The 14,849-nt window shown below is 38.6% G+C and overlaps 1 protein-coding gene across 2 annotated transcripts in view; it reads right to left on the bottom strand.

Moving 5' to 3' along the window:
• EMB (embigin) overlaps nt 1-14,849 on the bottom strand; it is a 45,204-nt gene that overhangs the window by 13,973 nt on the left and 16,382 nt on the right. For both annotated transcript variants that reach the window (XM_046001216.1, XM_046001217.1), the window contains 2 exons: nt 3,870-4,053; nt 3,549-3,637 (listed from right to left, as the gene is read on the bottom strand). In XM_046001216.1, the coding sequence (XP_045857172.1) occupies nt 3,549-3,637; nt 3,870-4,053 (273 nt within the window). The remainder of the gene's footprint in view (nt 1-3,548; nt 3,638-3,869; nt 4,054-14,849) is intronic.

The following is a 14,849-nucleotide window of genomic DNA, read 5'->3' as shown; positions in this document are numbered from 1 at the left end:
TCTACCTGGTGATAGTAAAAGCCCTAGAGAGTTGTAAACTTAGAGATTTATATCATGAACTAGGAAAAAATCAGCCTGGGTCATTTTTGGCTCAAGGACATTTAGGAATCACCAGATTAGGAAAAGACTCTTCCACGTAGTCAAAGACAGCTAACTAGACATCAACACTGGGGTTTAAAGCTGAAGTTCCAACCGATTCTACATAGTGCTATTCCATACTCCGTCTCTTTGGATACGGAGACAGACGGTCAGGCCAAGAAAGGTTTCACAGGACTTGGTGCCATCAAAATCTCATCCTTCACCAACTAAATTTCTGCATCTTTCTACTAGGAGATTTTAACACTGATGAATGTTATAGAAGTTTTCAGCAACTATGTCAGAAGAGTTGACCAGCTACTGAGAAACATGGGGCCCACCACTCATCTTTCTTTTATTTTTTTTTAAAGATTTTATTTATTTATTTGACAGAGAGAGAGAGAGAGATCACAAGTAGGCAGAGAGGCAGGCAGAGAGAGGTGGGGGTTGGGGAAGCAGGCTCCCTGCTGAGCTTGATGTGGGGCTTGCTCCCATGACCCTGAGATCATGACCTGAGCCAAAGGCAGAGACTTAACCCACTGAGCCACCCAGGTGCCCCTCATCTTTCTTGAATGAAAAGTAATCACCAACATGTTAGTAGCTGCCTGCTTCCGGTGTGACTGTCGCTCTCTTTCTGGGACCAGCATCAACAGCCAAACCCACAAAGTCAGCAGGTTTTTTTGCATTGTACTAATCAGTGACGCTGAGGCCCTTTTACAATCTCTAGTAATAAATCAACCAGCTCCCATAAAGGCACATGCAGGGGTTCTGCTGACGAATTATATTCCAAGGACTCAGGCTCATGTACTAGTTGACTCATATAGTCAATAGCAAAATGGGTTTTTCTTGGCTGAACTTAAAATAGAGGATAAAAAAGGCTCTCAGCCACACTCAGTTGTAGGATTGCTAAGGAAAACTAAGCCTTCTTCTTAGGAAAACCCATAAGCAAGTCATGCGGAGATATAATAGGATATTTATAAAAATAGATGCCATCCTCTAAGCCTTACAGATCTAATTAAATAATAACTATAATATGAACTGTTCAGCAGATGCCTTTAAGTTGTAATCAAATGAAATTATTTCTCCAAGCAATATTCAATTTAGATGAATTACAGGAAATTATGATTTTACCAAAGAAGATCTAGAAAGGCCTGACTTATTAATTTTATAAATGTCTTCGATACATAATGCATACTTAAAAGTTATATAAATTTTAAGTGGGGATTAAAAACTAATAAATAGGGGCTCCTGGGTGGCTCAGTGGGTTAAAGCCTCTGCCTTCGGCTCAGGTCGTGATCTCAGGATCCTGGGATCGAGCCCCACATCGGGCTCTCTGCTCAGTGGGGAGCCTGCTTCTCCCTCTCTCTGTCTGCACTGCCTCTCTGCATACTTGTGATCTCTGTCCAAAACAAAACAAAACAAAACAAAACAAAAAAAAAACACAAATAAACTGAACTAAAGTACTTTAAAAAAAACTGTAAAAAGGAAAAAAAACCAGTAAACATTCAGTGGCTCTTTGCATTCCTCAAGCATTTGATTTCGAACCTATGCCTTGTGCTGGGGCTCCTGACACCAGCCAGAATCAGCCTAGTCATCTCAAAATAGATATGGAATCAAGAGGCTTTCTCCAAGTCCACATGGCATTCAATGTATTGGCATATTGAAAAGTAAAATGTTTCTGTTAATCTTCACATTAGAGGCAGGACCAATCAGTGGCAGATAATAATTTAAGTAATTTATTATAAGAGAGCAAATAAGAAAAAACATAGTATATTCAATATTTAAACTGTGAACAGGTGTAATTAGTACCTATTTCTACAAAACAGTCCTATTTAGATGGCAGGGAAAAGCAATTTTTCTTTTTTTTTTTAAGAGATTTTATTTATTTATTTGACACAGGGAGAGCGAGAGCACAAGCAGGAAGAGTGGCAGGCAGAGGGAGAGGGAAAAGCAGGCTCCCTGCTGAGCAGAGAGCTGGACTCAGGGCTCCATCCCAGGACCCTGGGATCACAACTTGAGCCGAAGGTAGATGCTTAACCAACTGGGCCAACAAGACGCCCCTGAAAAAGGCAATTTTTAAAAACTGAACCTTCTGGAATCACTTTAAGCCTCATGATTTGATGAAGAGTCCCTCAAAACCTACAGACCTTCTTTACATATTTAAAGGAGACTCAATAAAATGTTTAATAAAAGATTATGTGTTTGTGCAGGTGTTTAATATCTTTTTAGGTCATTAAGAAGGAAAGAAAAAAGGGAAGAGGGGGAGGAGTGGGAGAGAAGGAAAGAAAGAAAAAGACCAGGAAAGGAAGGGAATAAGGGAAGGAAATGTAAGGTGCATCTATCCTCCATGAAATTAAATTAAGCAGAGGAAAGGAGGTTATGAGAGGATGTACATGATCAAAATAATCAAAAGATGGGAATAGTTTCTGCCTTTGCGGGGACCAAATTGCATAAACACAAGGATTTATTATATTTGCCAAGGAGGAACATTTACAAAACAACGTGAAGGAAATGAGTCTGTGAGAACGGAGGGAAGGTAGGGAGCCATATAGGAGCGAACCACCTTAAATCATGATAATGTTGAAGCAGGCCGTTCTGCTATTGATAGGGCCTTAGAGACAGTATCCATATTTTGTCAGGGCAGCTAGCCAGACTTCACAATTTTCAGGAAAAGTAGAGGACAATTTCTCATGTACCTTGGGATATACACATAATGTGAAGCGAAGCCCAGAATAGTTAATGGGGCAACAGACCACATTTCCCAGATACCAGCCTGGACGCTGTGGTTCACTAATCTATCACAGAAAAGGGGTTTTTCATGAAGATAAGTGCCCAACTCAGTGACTAGTCTTCATTATGAGATTGAGACCTTTACAGTTCCGGTCTAATAAGAGTAAGAGTAAAATATTCTGATTTTACTTTTTCTCATTCCACAGGGAAGAGCTATGGATTGTACTCTGGGTTTTGTCCTTATTGGAGGAGAACAAAAACAGGCAAACCTTTGTGTGTCTCCGTATTATTTTTAAATTTTATGGCTCCCTAAAACCCTCAGGTCCCAGACCCACTGGTACAGCACACCAAAGCACAGTCTCACAGTCTAGGGGTACAGTAACTCAGACACCTAAAGGGACAGTATATAAAAGCTCTGAGTTTAGTGGGCTAAACAAATGAATAAGCAAAGAAATTCGAAAGATTGTTACAAGTAACCTGGTAGCCCCAACTTTCATACTAAAGTCTCACTTTAAGCTAGGGGAGGGACAGGAGTGGGAATGGATTGGGAAATGCAAATGCTACCACTTAAGAAGACTGGGACACTCCATTTTTCAGGTCACCACTTAAGATTCAGTGGAAAGTATATGATTCTCTCTCAGCCCATTATGTTTAGTATTGTAATGGTAATTCAAAAATTGGGGGATTTAGAATTCTAAAAATATAATGCTGAAGTTATTACTCTATAAATTATTAGTACTAACCTCCAAAATTAAATGTGCCCCTTCGTTCCTTTTCCTCTTCAAAGAAACAAGAATAGCTTCCCAGTTGTTCGCTATTAATGATGGGAAACCTAAAGAGAATTTATTAATATAGGCTTAGTTCTCAAAACCCTTCTTGGTAAAAATGAAAAAGACTCAGCATTTAATCAAAATTCTAAAATAGAAACAATGACGTAAATATGCAAATTAGAATATTAGCATAACCTTCAGGAGAGAGCAAAGGCAAGACTGCCCAGTCATCAAAAATGTTTAGAAGTTGATGAATTTCCTTGAGCCACGTAGGTTAAAATGTGATGTACTCACTTGTACTGGGTATACAGGATGCCTCCTGTGGCACGGACATGGTAATTCTTAAGTTGTTCATCCCCTTTTTTCCAAGTCACATTTACTGAATTCACATCCCCAGAAGTTGTGAACTGACATGTGAGTTCTATAGCAGAAGGTCGTTCTAAAGTGACATTTTTTTCCACTGTCACACTGGAATGTTCTGTTAGCCACAAAAGAAAACAAGACAAAAGATGTTGTAAAAGTTACATTTAGGGGACATCCAATATAGACAAAGCAGTTTTAAGTCATCCATAATAATGCTCTATCACCAATTTTTTTTTAAAGATTTTATTTATTTATTTGACAGACAGAGACCACAAGCAGGCAGAGAGAGAGGAAGGGAAGCAGGCCCCCTGCCGAGCAGAGAGCCCGATGTGGGGCTCGATCCCAGGACCCTGGGATCACTACCTGAGCCGGAGGCAGAGGCTTTAACCCACTGAGCCACTCAGGCGCCCAACTATCACCAATTTCTTAATGTAACATTCCTTTGAAGAATTATTCTTCTGTCCACACAGATTTGGTTCCCTTTATTATTCTTTCATAGTCACAGAAGAAGAGTGTTTGTTACATGACCAGAATAGCAAAAGCCTAAGGCTATAATCTTAATCTCCTTAAAATTTCCAGCTGATGAGGATATGGGGGAAGAGCACGGTATAAAGGAGGGCCCTACGCTCTAACCAGAGAAACACCCCAACTGTAAAAACAAACAAAACCTTTTGGAGAGAGAAAGAATGGAGTAACTGCTTTGACTCCTTTAAAGAATCGGGCTATTCGTAGTTATTACAAGAACGTTCTGTATAAAATGTGGGTTTGTGTGTTACACTAATTCTGTCATTCCTAGTCTTCTTAGTCCTTAAACACTTGTGGGGACTGGACAAACTTACAGATAAATGGCAGAATTCAAATACTCAACCTGTACTTCTGCATTTTCACTGAATTTGCAATTCCAGTACAAAACCACGAGGTCAGGGTCACCTGGGTGGTTCAGTGGGTTAAGCCTCTGCCTTCGGGTCAGGTCATGATCTCAGGGTCCTGGGATCGAGCCCCACATTGGGCTCTCTGCTCAGCAGGGAGCCTGCTTCCTCCTCTCTCTCTCTCTCTCTCTCTCTGCTTGCCTCTCTGCCTACTTGTGATCTCTGTCAAATAAATAAATAAAATCTTAAAAAAAAAAAAAAAACCCAAACCATGAGGTCACTATATACAAATATATGTAGATATCTATATCCCACTTATGGTGGATACATTAGAGCCAACTTTTTTTTTTTTTTTTTTTTTTTTTTTTTTGAGCAATAGTAAGTAAAGGGAAAATAACAAACAGGTACACTGCTCTTCCTATACTAAATGTGCCACTAAAGGCAACCAGATAACAGAGGAGGAAAACTTTCTTTTTATACAGTTCCAGCCAGTAAGTGAAGAAACTCTAGAAATCTGACAGAATGATGCTGTAACTCCTGGTGAATCCTGGATCTCGGCATTTTCCATCAACTGCAGCAACCCTCTCAGACACAGAACTGTGTGTGTCTCAAGGAGGACACCCCACTACCTAGGTAGTCGTTTTGTCCGGGGTGTGGGTTGAGGACGGGGTCCTAAGTCTCTAAATCCAACTACCAGTTTCCAGGAAATATGGAGGATGGAAAAACATGTTAAACGGCACCCCATGAAAGTGATCAACCAAATACAGAATGTGAGAAAACTCGACAAGACAAACAATCTGGTGTTTCAACAGATAAATTAGAAAAGGGAAAGAAAGAAACCTAAAAATGAAAAGATACCTTAGAAACATGCCTTTAAAAAAAAACAACAACAAAGTAAAACTAAACTATAATAGGGGCACCTGGGTGGCTCAGTGGGTTAAATCCTCTGCCTTCGACTCAGGTCATGATCTCAGAGTCCTGGGATGGAGCCCCGCATTGGGCTTTCGGCTCAGCAGGGAGCCTGCTTCCTCCTCTCTCTCTCTGCTGGCCTCTCTGCTTACTTGTGATCTCTCTCTCTCTGTCAAATAAATAAATAAAATCTTTAAAAATAAAAAAAACTAAACTATAATATTTAGGGAGGTACTCTTGTGTGATAAAACAATTTTTAAAAAAGCAAGAACATGACTCTATGAAAACCAGAACAGTGGTAGTTATTCTTAAAGGGAAATGGGGGGTTGTGCTTGAGAGAGAGCACTGCGGTATATAAACACATTTCTCAATTTCCTGCCCAATAACGTGGTGTCAGTAAAAGCAGAATGCAGGGCCAAAATGTAGAGAGAGAAAAAACACAAAACAAAGCAAAACAAACAGAACCCAAATAGCATAACGTCACTTTTAATTACACTGAAAACTTTATAAAAATGCTTCCTTAAGGAATGACCAGGTGCAAAGTTTGCAAACAGTGAAGTTCAGCTAGTGCGAAGTGCTTTGTGAGCACATGCCTGAAATAACAGCTCGGCAATTGCAGAAGTGCTGATCCGAATTTTATGTGCAAAAAGAAATGTAAAACAAAACAAAAAAAAAAAACAAAAAAAGCCCTAGGTATAGACAGATCTTAACAAGATTCAGTTATACAGAGAAAAAACTGAGAGGGTCAAAATGAAGGAATTTGCATCTTTTGGTGCATTTGCTGAGCATCTACTGCATACCAGAATTTATAGGAGATGCTAGTAATAGGAGAAAATATCTCAAGATTCATCATATTCAGGGTGCCTGGGTTCCTCAGTTGGTTGAGCAACAGCCTTCCCCTCAGGTCATGATCCTGGAGTCCTGGGATCGAGTCCCGCATCGGGCTCCCTGCTCAGCAGGGAGTCTGCTTCTCCCGCTGACCTCTCCACTCTCAAGATCCCTTTCCCTCATTCTCTCTCTCTCAAATAAATAAGTAAAACCTTAAAAAAAAAAAAAAGATTCGTCATATTTGGTCCTAAGCTTCTGTTTTCTGTAAATTTTCCTCCTTCAGCTTAAGCCCTGGGGTACCCTAAAAACCTAGTTCCGTCTCTCTGTCAAAGAAATTTACTTCATTCATCAACTTCATGAAGGAGTTCTCCATACACTCTCTGTCTTTACACCAATATAGCATATTCTGGTATCTTACCAAGTTCCAGAAAGTGCTTTACCATAAGTTAAAAATGTTTAACCTGACTACCTCTTTTCCTTCCTTGTGGGACAAGACCATCTACCAAAGTCTACAGAAAATTCTTTCACATCCTGCAAAACTCAGCTAAGTTGTTGCTTCAAGGACAAAGCCTCTGGAGATTTCTTGAATCTTTTCCCCAAGTCTAAGCTGAGTGTCACTCATTACTGCTGGCCTCTGCCCAGCCTGGGTTTATGCTGGCAAATCCACCCTGATCAGAATTGTGGAGACCCAGGCCTTGCAGTAGGCCATAGAGATCCCAGAGGTTCTGGAGGCCAGAGCACCCACAGAAGGCTATTTTGACTCTTGCATTATTTCTTGGGTACATTATGGGGTTGAATACAGACCATCTTTCTTGCCAGAGGACAGACAAGAAGACACAACAGCATTATCACTCCTAGCAGGAGTCAGTACAGAGGTATTTCTGTTCCAGAAGAGGACTCCAGGACACCACACTCTTTTCAGTGGTACAGTTCACTGGAGCCTCCTAAAATATCAGGAAGTTAAAATATGAGTGATGACCTCCATGTCATAAGGGAGGGGCCCCATGTCAGGTTCCTTGCTGAGGTGACTCACAGGGCAACACCGAGTATCTTTATGGTGGACATCTCAGTTTCCTCATTTGTAGAATGCACAAGACCTATTTCATGAGACTACAGAAAGGATTAAATGAGTTAAAAGGAAAATTTTAGTGATACAGTAACTGCCAAATAATTTCCCATTTAGCTGCTTCTCCATTTTCTTCCTCCTCAATACTGGGGAATGTAACAAAAGCTATCACATATTGCCTGCAGTTCCATATTGCTCATCTCATTTAATCTTTACAGCCGTTCTATGAGATGAATATCATTATTATCACTCCAACTTCATAGAGGAGGAACTGAGGCTTAACTCAGGGTTAACTATATAAGGTTAACTATCTTTCCCTAGATCATGTATTCTGATAATGACAGATGTGAATACAAATTTGGATGGGACAGAGTCCAGATTCTCATAACCAACTCTCAAACATATGAAATTCTCATGACAGTAGAATTAAAGTCCTCACCACTTTCAAATTATTGAATTGAGGTTTTATTTATTTATTTATTTATTTAAGATTTTATTTATTTACTAGAGAGACAGAAATCACAAGTAGGCAGAGAAGCAGGCAGAGAGAGAGGAGGAAGCAGGCTCCCTGGTGAGCAGAGAGCCCGATGCGGGGCTCCATCCCAGGACCCTGGGATCATGACCTGAGCCGAAGGCAGAGGCTTTAACCCACTGAGTTTAACTGAGCCACCCAGGCGCCCCTGAGGTTTTATTTTTTTTAGATTTTATTCTTTCTTTCTTTCTTTCTCTCTTTTTTTTTTTAAGATTTTATTTATTTATTTGATAGACAGAGATCACAAGTAGGCAGAGAGGCAGGCAGAGAGAGAGAAGAGGAAGCAGGCTCCCTGCTGAGCAGAGAGCTGGATGTGGGGCTCGATCCCAGAACCCTGAGATCATGACCCGGGCCGAAGGCAAAGGCTTAACCCACTGAGCCACCCAGGCGCCTTTCTTTCTTTCTTTATTTGAGACAGAGAGAGCACTCGAGAACGTGTGCACCCATAAGCAGGGGGAGGAGCAAAGAGAAAGCGACAAGCAGACTCTGGACTGAGCGTGGAGCCTGATGTGGGGCTCGATCTCATGACCCTGGGATCATGACCTGAGCCAAAATCAAGAGTCATATACCTAACCCACTAAGCTACCCAGGCACCACTGAACTGAGATTTTAGATGAAAGAAAATATTAGTAAAAGACGAAATAACTTACGCAGCAATACAGCAAAGTGATGATAGACAAAAGGTATGATCAACACATTTTAGACATTTACACTTTTGGGGATCCTGGTGGCTCAGTGGGTTAAGCCTCTGTCTTCGGCTCAGGTCATGATCTCATGGTCCTGGAATTGAGCCCCGCATCGGGCTCCCTGCTGAACAGGGAGTCTGCTTCCTCCTTTCTCTCTGCCTCTCTGCCTACTTGTAATCTCTCTCCCTGTCAAATAAAGAAATAAAATCTTAAAAAAAAATTCACACTTTCAACTAAATGATTCTATTAAAACTGCACGGTAGCCTCTCTGTAAGTCATGCCAGGCTCCAAGCCCTGTTTCTTGCAGCATTTCACAGATGCTTCTGTAGCTTGCTTTCCTATCAGAAAATCAAAAATATGTAAAAAGTTTCGCCTCTAACTTTAAAATATTTTGTAATTAGCCAACAAACTAATATTTCCATTGAACTCAATGGACAATGTTTCAGCTTCCCCAAAACCACAACTGCAATGCATTTCTGCTATTTTAGAGTATTGCAAATCATCCATGACATCGGCATTTCTAAGACTACACCTATTTGTTCGGTTTCTGAACTATATTTTATTTTATTTATTTTTTATTTTTTACTTTTTAAAGGTTTTATTTATTTATTTGACAGATAGAGATCACAAGTAAGCAAAGAGGCAGGCAGAGAGAGAGAGAGAGGAGGAAGCAGGTTCCCTGCTGAGCAGAGAGCCCGATATGGGGCTCAAACCAAGGACCCTGGGATCATGACTGAGCCGAAGGCAGAGGCTTTAACCAACTGAGCCACGCAGGAGCCCTGAACTATATTTTAAAAGACAATTCTTAAAGTCATATAGTAATTTATATTTGTCTCTTATTTTCATAATTAAAAATTTTAAAGTATATGGATACTTAAGCAATTCGAAATCTTCAAAGCAATGATAACAATTAGACCTTAATGGGTCCATTTAAGAATCTTATCACTTGATATAAAAGTCTCTTTTGTTCCTTTATAAAAAAAAAAAGAGAAAAGTGGAAAAAAGCAAATTAAAATTTCTTGCTTAGGACAGTGTTTCCAAACATGCTTGAGAAGCAGAAACTTTTATTTACAAAATTAAATGCACCACAACATAAAAAACTGGTAAAATGGGACAATTCCAGCTGAGGCAGAGAGGAAATACGGAGCTCTCTCTTATTTTACCATAGAAGTCAATGAAGTCCCATGTTACATCCTAAAATATAGATGGAACACGAAGAACCCTTACAGAAATAATGTGGATGGCCACTCTAACGTGAGGCCAACACCCCTATATAAAAGTGAAACGATCCTATTTTTAACATGTTGTTGCTCCATTTATATGACGCCCCTGACCATATGGTAAGTTTATAAAATAACTCCTCTGAATAAGAATAAAATACCGTATCTTAAACTTCATATTCAAAACATGTACAATAACAAAAGAAAATTGCTCCTTGATTCTTATAATTTTCAACTCCTCCTGAATTAAATTTCATTCATGATCATTTTTTTTTCTCTGAATCTATCAAGTTATTTACACGCTCCCTCAGTACTGCAGTACTGACGTGATAGAGTCTAAAATACCTGCCCCCTGAATTCATAACTTAGGACAGAAAATCACCAACATGCACAGGAAACCCAAAAGGAGGAAAGCCTAACCTGAGGATCAAAGAGCGTACGGGTCTGTATATATATGTGTGTCTGTATACAAACACACAGATACACACACACACTCTCCAAGTCCTCCCTTGGGAATCCCTCAAGACCAAAGAACTATGTGTCTGGCGTTATATAAGCACAGCTTATCCTCAAGCTTTTGGGAATTTTATGCAAGCAGCATCAAAAGAAAGACGAATACTAGAAAATGTGGATGGCTTCTACACAAGTGAAGCCGGGTTTACCAAACATAATTCAAAGCCTCTACAATATTATGGAAAATATTCTCAAATTAGCCAAGAAAAGATGCTGGCTGAATTTCATTATCAAAGTTCCTGCTGGTCACCGTTTTCTTCCATTTCCATTAGTGCCAGGTATAATGGTTATTTCTCTACTTTCTAAACTGATTTAAAAATATTTCAAAGAAAAATTCCAAAGGGATATGGCTCCATTTGAATTTTAGAAAGACACATTACTTCTTGTTTTCAACAATGTGGTATTTAATTTGACGGGATTACCCTGAGTAATAATCCATCAATTAAATACATTTTTCTACAACATAAGGGATAGGACAGTATTGCAACAACTTTTCACATCAGTTAGAGAGAGTTAATCCAGCACTGTGGTAGTAGAATATTATATTTTTGGATAACTAGAATCTGAACACCCTTCCCCTCTGTGTAAGAAGCAAAGCCCCCTCAGTTACTGTGTAAGCCAAAAATATTCCTTCTAACTCTCTGATGCTAAGGGCAATGCCATTTGTCTAATCCTATCCTCCCACCTAGGACTTTAAAGTTAGAGGGAATGACTTAAGGATCTAGGCAGAATTAAGAAATTAACCACAACAGCAATGGCAAATGTGTAGCAATGATAAAGCATCATTTCTTCATTTACCCATTCATTCAACACTTATTTTCTGAACACCTGCTATAAGCCTTTCACTCATCCAACCATTCATGATTGTACTAAATATCTACTATATGTCTTTACCCTGAGCACTGATATCAAGAGTACAGTATTAGCAACAATATCTTAACCAGACGATGTCAAGGTTTCTTACTGTCTTTCCTCTTTTAAGTCTTTGACATATTCTAGAATTTGGTTTCCATCCTAATGATAAAACTAGGGAAACAGAAAACACAGGGGAAAAGCTTCTTGACATTGGTCTGGGCAGTGATCTCATGGATATGAGCCCGAAAGCATGAGCAACAAAAGCAAAAATAAACGTGGAGAATTAATCAAACTAAAAAGTTTCTGCATAATAGGCAATCAACACAGCAAAGACACAGTAGAGAGACAACTTACAGGATGGAGGAAAATATCTGCCAACCATAATCTGGTAAGGGGCTAACATCCCAAATATATAAGCAACACAACTAACTCAAAAGCCAGAAAACAAATAACTCGATTTAAAATGGGCAAAGGACCTGAATAAACATTTTTCTAAAGAAGGATAAAAATGATCAACAGATACATGAGAAAAGAGAACTCCTATACAATGTTGGTGGGACTGTAAATTGGTACAGCCATAATGGAAAACGGTATGGGGCTTCCTCAAAAAACTAAAAAGCAGAACTGCCATACGACCTAGCAATCCTATTTCTGGGTATATACCTAAAGGAAATAAAATCGGGATCCCAAAGAGATATTTGTACTGCCATGAACACTGCAGCATTGTTCATGAGCCAAGATGTGGAAACAACCCAAGTGCCCACAGAAGGAAGGATGAAAGAAGATGGACTTACTCAGACATGAGAAAGAAGGAAAGTCTGCCTTTTATAATAACAAGGATTCTGGAAGACATTATGCTAAGTGAAATAAGCCAGACAGGAAAAGACAAATACTATTTTTTTTTCATTTATAGGTAGAATCTAAAAAAAGAAGAAGAAAGTTGAACTTATTGAAACAGAGAGTAAAGGGATGGTTACCAGGGACCGGTCGGGGGAAGTGGCGGGGGTGCGGGGGGAGAGGGCAGGGAGAATGGGGAGATTCTGGTCAAAAAGTACGAAGTTGCAGTTATGTAGGATAAGACTAGACAACTAATGGAAGGCATGAAGATTCTACTTAATGCTGTATTGAGGGTGCCTATGTGGCTCAGTTGGTTAAGCAACTGCCTTCAGCTCAGGTCATGATCCCGGAGTCCCGAGATGGAGTCCCACATCAGACTCCCAGCTCCATGGGGAGTCTGCTTCTCACTCTGACCTCCCCTCTCATGTTCTCGCTCTGTTCTCTCTCTCTGTCTCTCAAATAAATAAATAAAGTCTTAAAAAAAATAATGCTGTACTGAACACTGGAAATATGCTAAGATAGTAGATTTCAGGTAAACTCATCATAGAAAAAAATTACTTTGTGAGATGACAGGTTAATTAGTTGACTGTAGCAACATTTCACTATATATATTTATATATAAAACCATCATGTTGTACACCTTAAGTATATATAATTATTATTTTTAATACTTTTTAAAAAGGAAAAAAATGTAACAGAAATCTTAAGTCAAATGAGATCTAAATTACAGGTAGTAATACAATATAATAAAATCATTAATTCTCCAAATTATTCTATAAATTCACTGAAAAATCAGCCAAAATCCAATAAGTATTTGTTGTGGAACTTGATTCCAAAAAAATCTACATTAAAGAGTGAAAATGTAGGACATTGGAAAACCTATATTAAAAAAAAAGAACAAAGACACAAAGATGTATCATAATGTTTCAAAAAAAGATGAATGCGTTAATGATGCTGGAAAATACCAAGAAATTAATGGAATAAATAGGTAGAATTTTCTGGATTGCAATTTGGAAACTTAATGGTCAGGAAGTCAAGTTAATAGTTATCACCAAATTTGTTTTTTTAATGGGTTGAAAGAGAAGAGAAACTTATCAGTGCAACACACCTGTGAGGTGTGCGTGTTGCTTAATGCACACTTTGTATCATGTGTGTGTTTGCTCATGTGTGTGCATGGGTGGTAAATCAGGTTACAAGGTAAATTTATTTCTTACTTTGCCCAACTCTCTAAAATGTTTGAAAAATATTGAAACAATAAAGGAAAAGAATAGCACATAGGAATTTGGAATATGATTAGGGTGATATTTCAAAGCCATAGGAAAAAGAACTATTCAGTACAAGGTGTTGAGACCTTGGCTAACTACATAAAAACAATAATTTAATAAAGTTAGTGCCCTATCACACACAGTACATAAATCTATATTTCAAAAGGATTAAAAACTGAAGGGTAAAAAACTCCTATGAAAATACTTCCATAAAAATGATAGGAGAAAACAAAAACAATGAAACTTCTTCACAATAAAAAACACCTTGTAAATGTTTAAAGACATCTGGGAGACAATATTTGCAATTTCAATAAAAAGTGCAAATTAGAATTTAAAGTGTATAGCTGTCTTGCACCAATTAAAAAGTACATAAACCCAACAGGAAAATGGATACAGGGTATTAACACAAACACACACATATATACGTAAGTATGTCCAACTCCAAAACGCAAATTAAAACAACAGTGATACAGCTTTTAGCACTCCTGCTGGCAAAGATGAAAGAATTTAATAATATCAAGTGGTGCTGGTCAGGAACTAAGGAGGATTACAGTCAAATATGGGAGTGAGAGAAAAGATAAACTGCTACTTTGGAGGGCAATTTGCAAGTATGTATTAAAATTAAAATGCACACAATTCCTAATTCAGCAATTCCACCCTGTAGCATTTATACCAAAGGAACACACACAGTCATGCCCAGAGAGAGGGATACAGAAAAAAGTGTTCATTATTGAATGGTTTACAACTGAAAACAATTTAAGCAAACGAGGGTCCATTTAAAGGAAAATGTCTAAGAAAACCGGTATGTTTATACTGGGCACACAAGTAAAAGAAATAAGGTATGTCCATGTAATATGGCTAGATCTCAAGAACTAACACTGATTGACAACAAAAATATTCAGGACAATACATATGGATGTAAACCACTAATATTAAAGAATACAACACAATGTCCCATGGGACTCTACAGTTTCTATGAATACACACATACGTACATACGTGGAAGAGAGGTTACCCCTGGAAAGAGTTCAGCTGAGACAGAAGCAGAGGGTGGTCAAACGGGCTTTGACATCCTCTGACAAGCCGAGATTTTATCCCTTGAAATTCTATTTGGCTATTTTTCAAACAAGCTTTATCTTTTTTTTTTTTTTTTTGATACCATAATATTGTTTTCCCCTGTTTTACAATATTTCTTCTTCTATAACTCTACCTACTATTTCTGTAATCTTAAATTCTGGACAATCTAATCCAACTGTTCTTTGGTTGACTCTCAGTCTTGGGGTCCACATCATTGTATTTTTATTTGTGAGCAAGTCCCTAGTCCAGATTCA

Source organism: Meles meles, chromosome 3 (assembly GCF_922984935.1).
Source record: "Meles meles chromosome 3, mMelMel3.1 paternal haplotype, whole genome shotgun sequence".
Taxonomy (NCBI): Eukaryota; Metazoa; Chordata; class Mammalia; order Carnivora; family Mustelidae; genus Meles; species Meles meles.
Note: the sequence above shows the minus strand (reverse complement) of the source record. Positions and strands in the feature narration are given on the sequence as shown.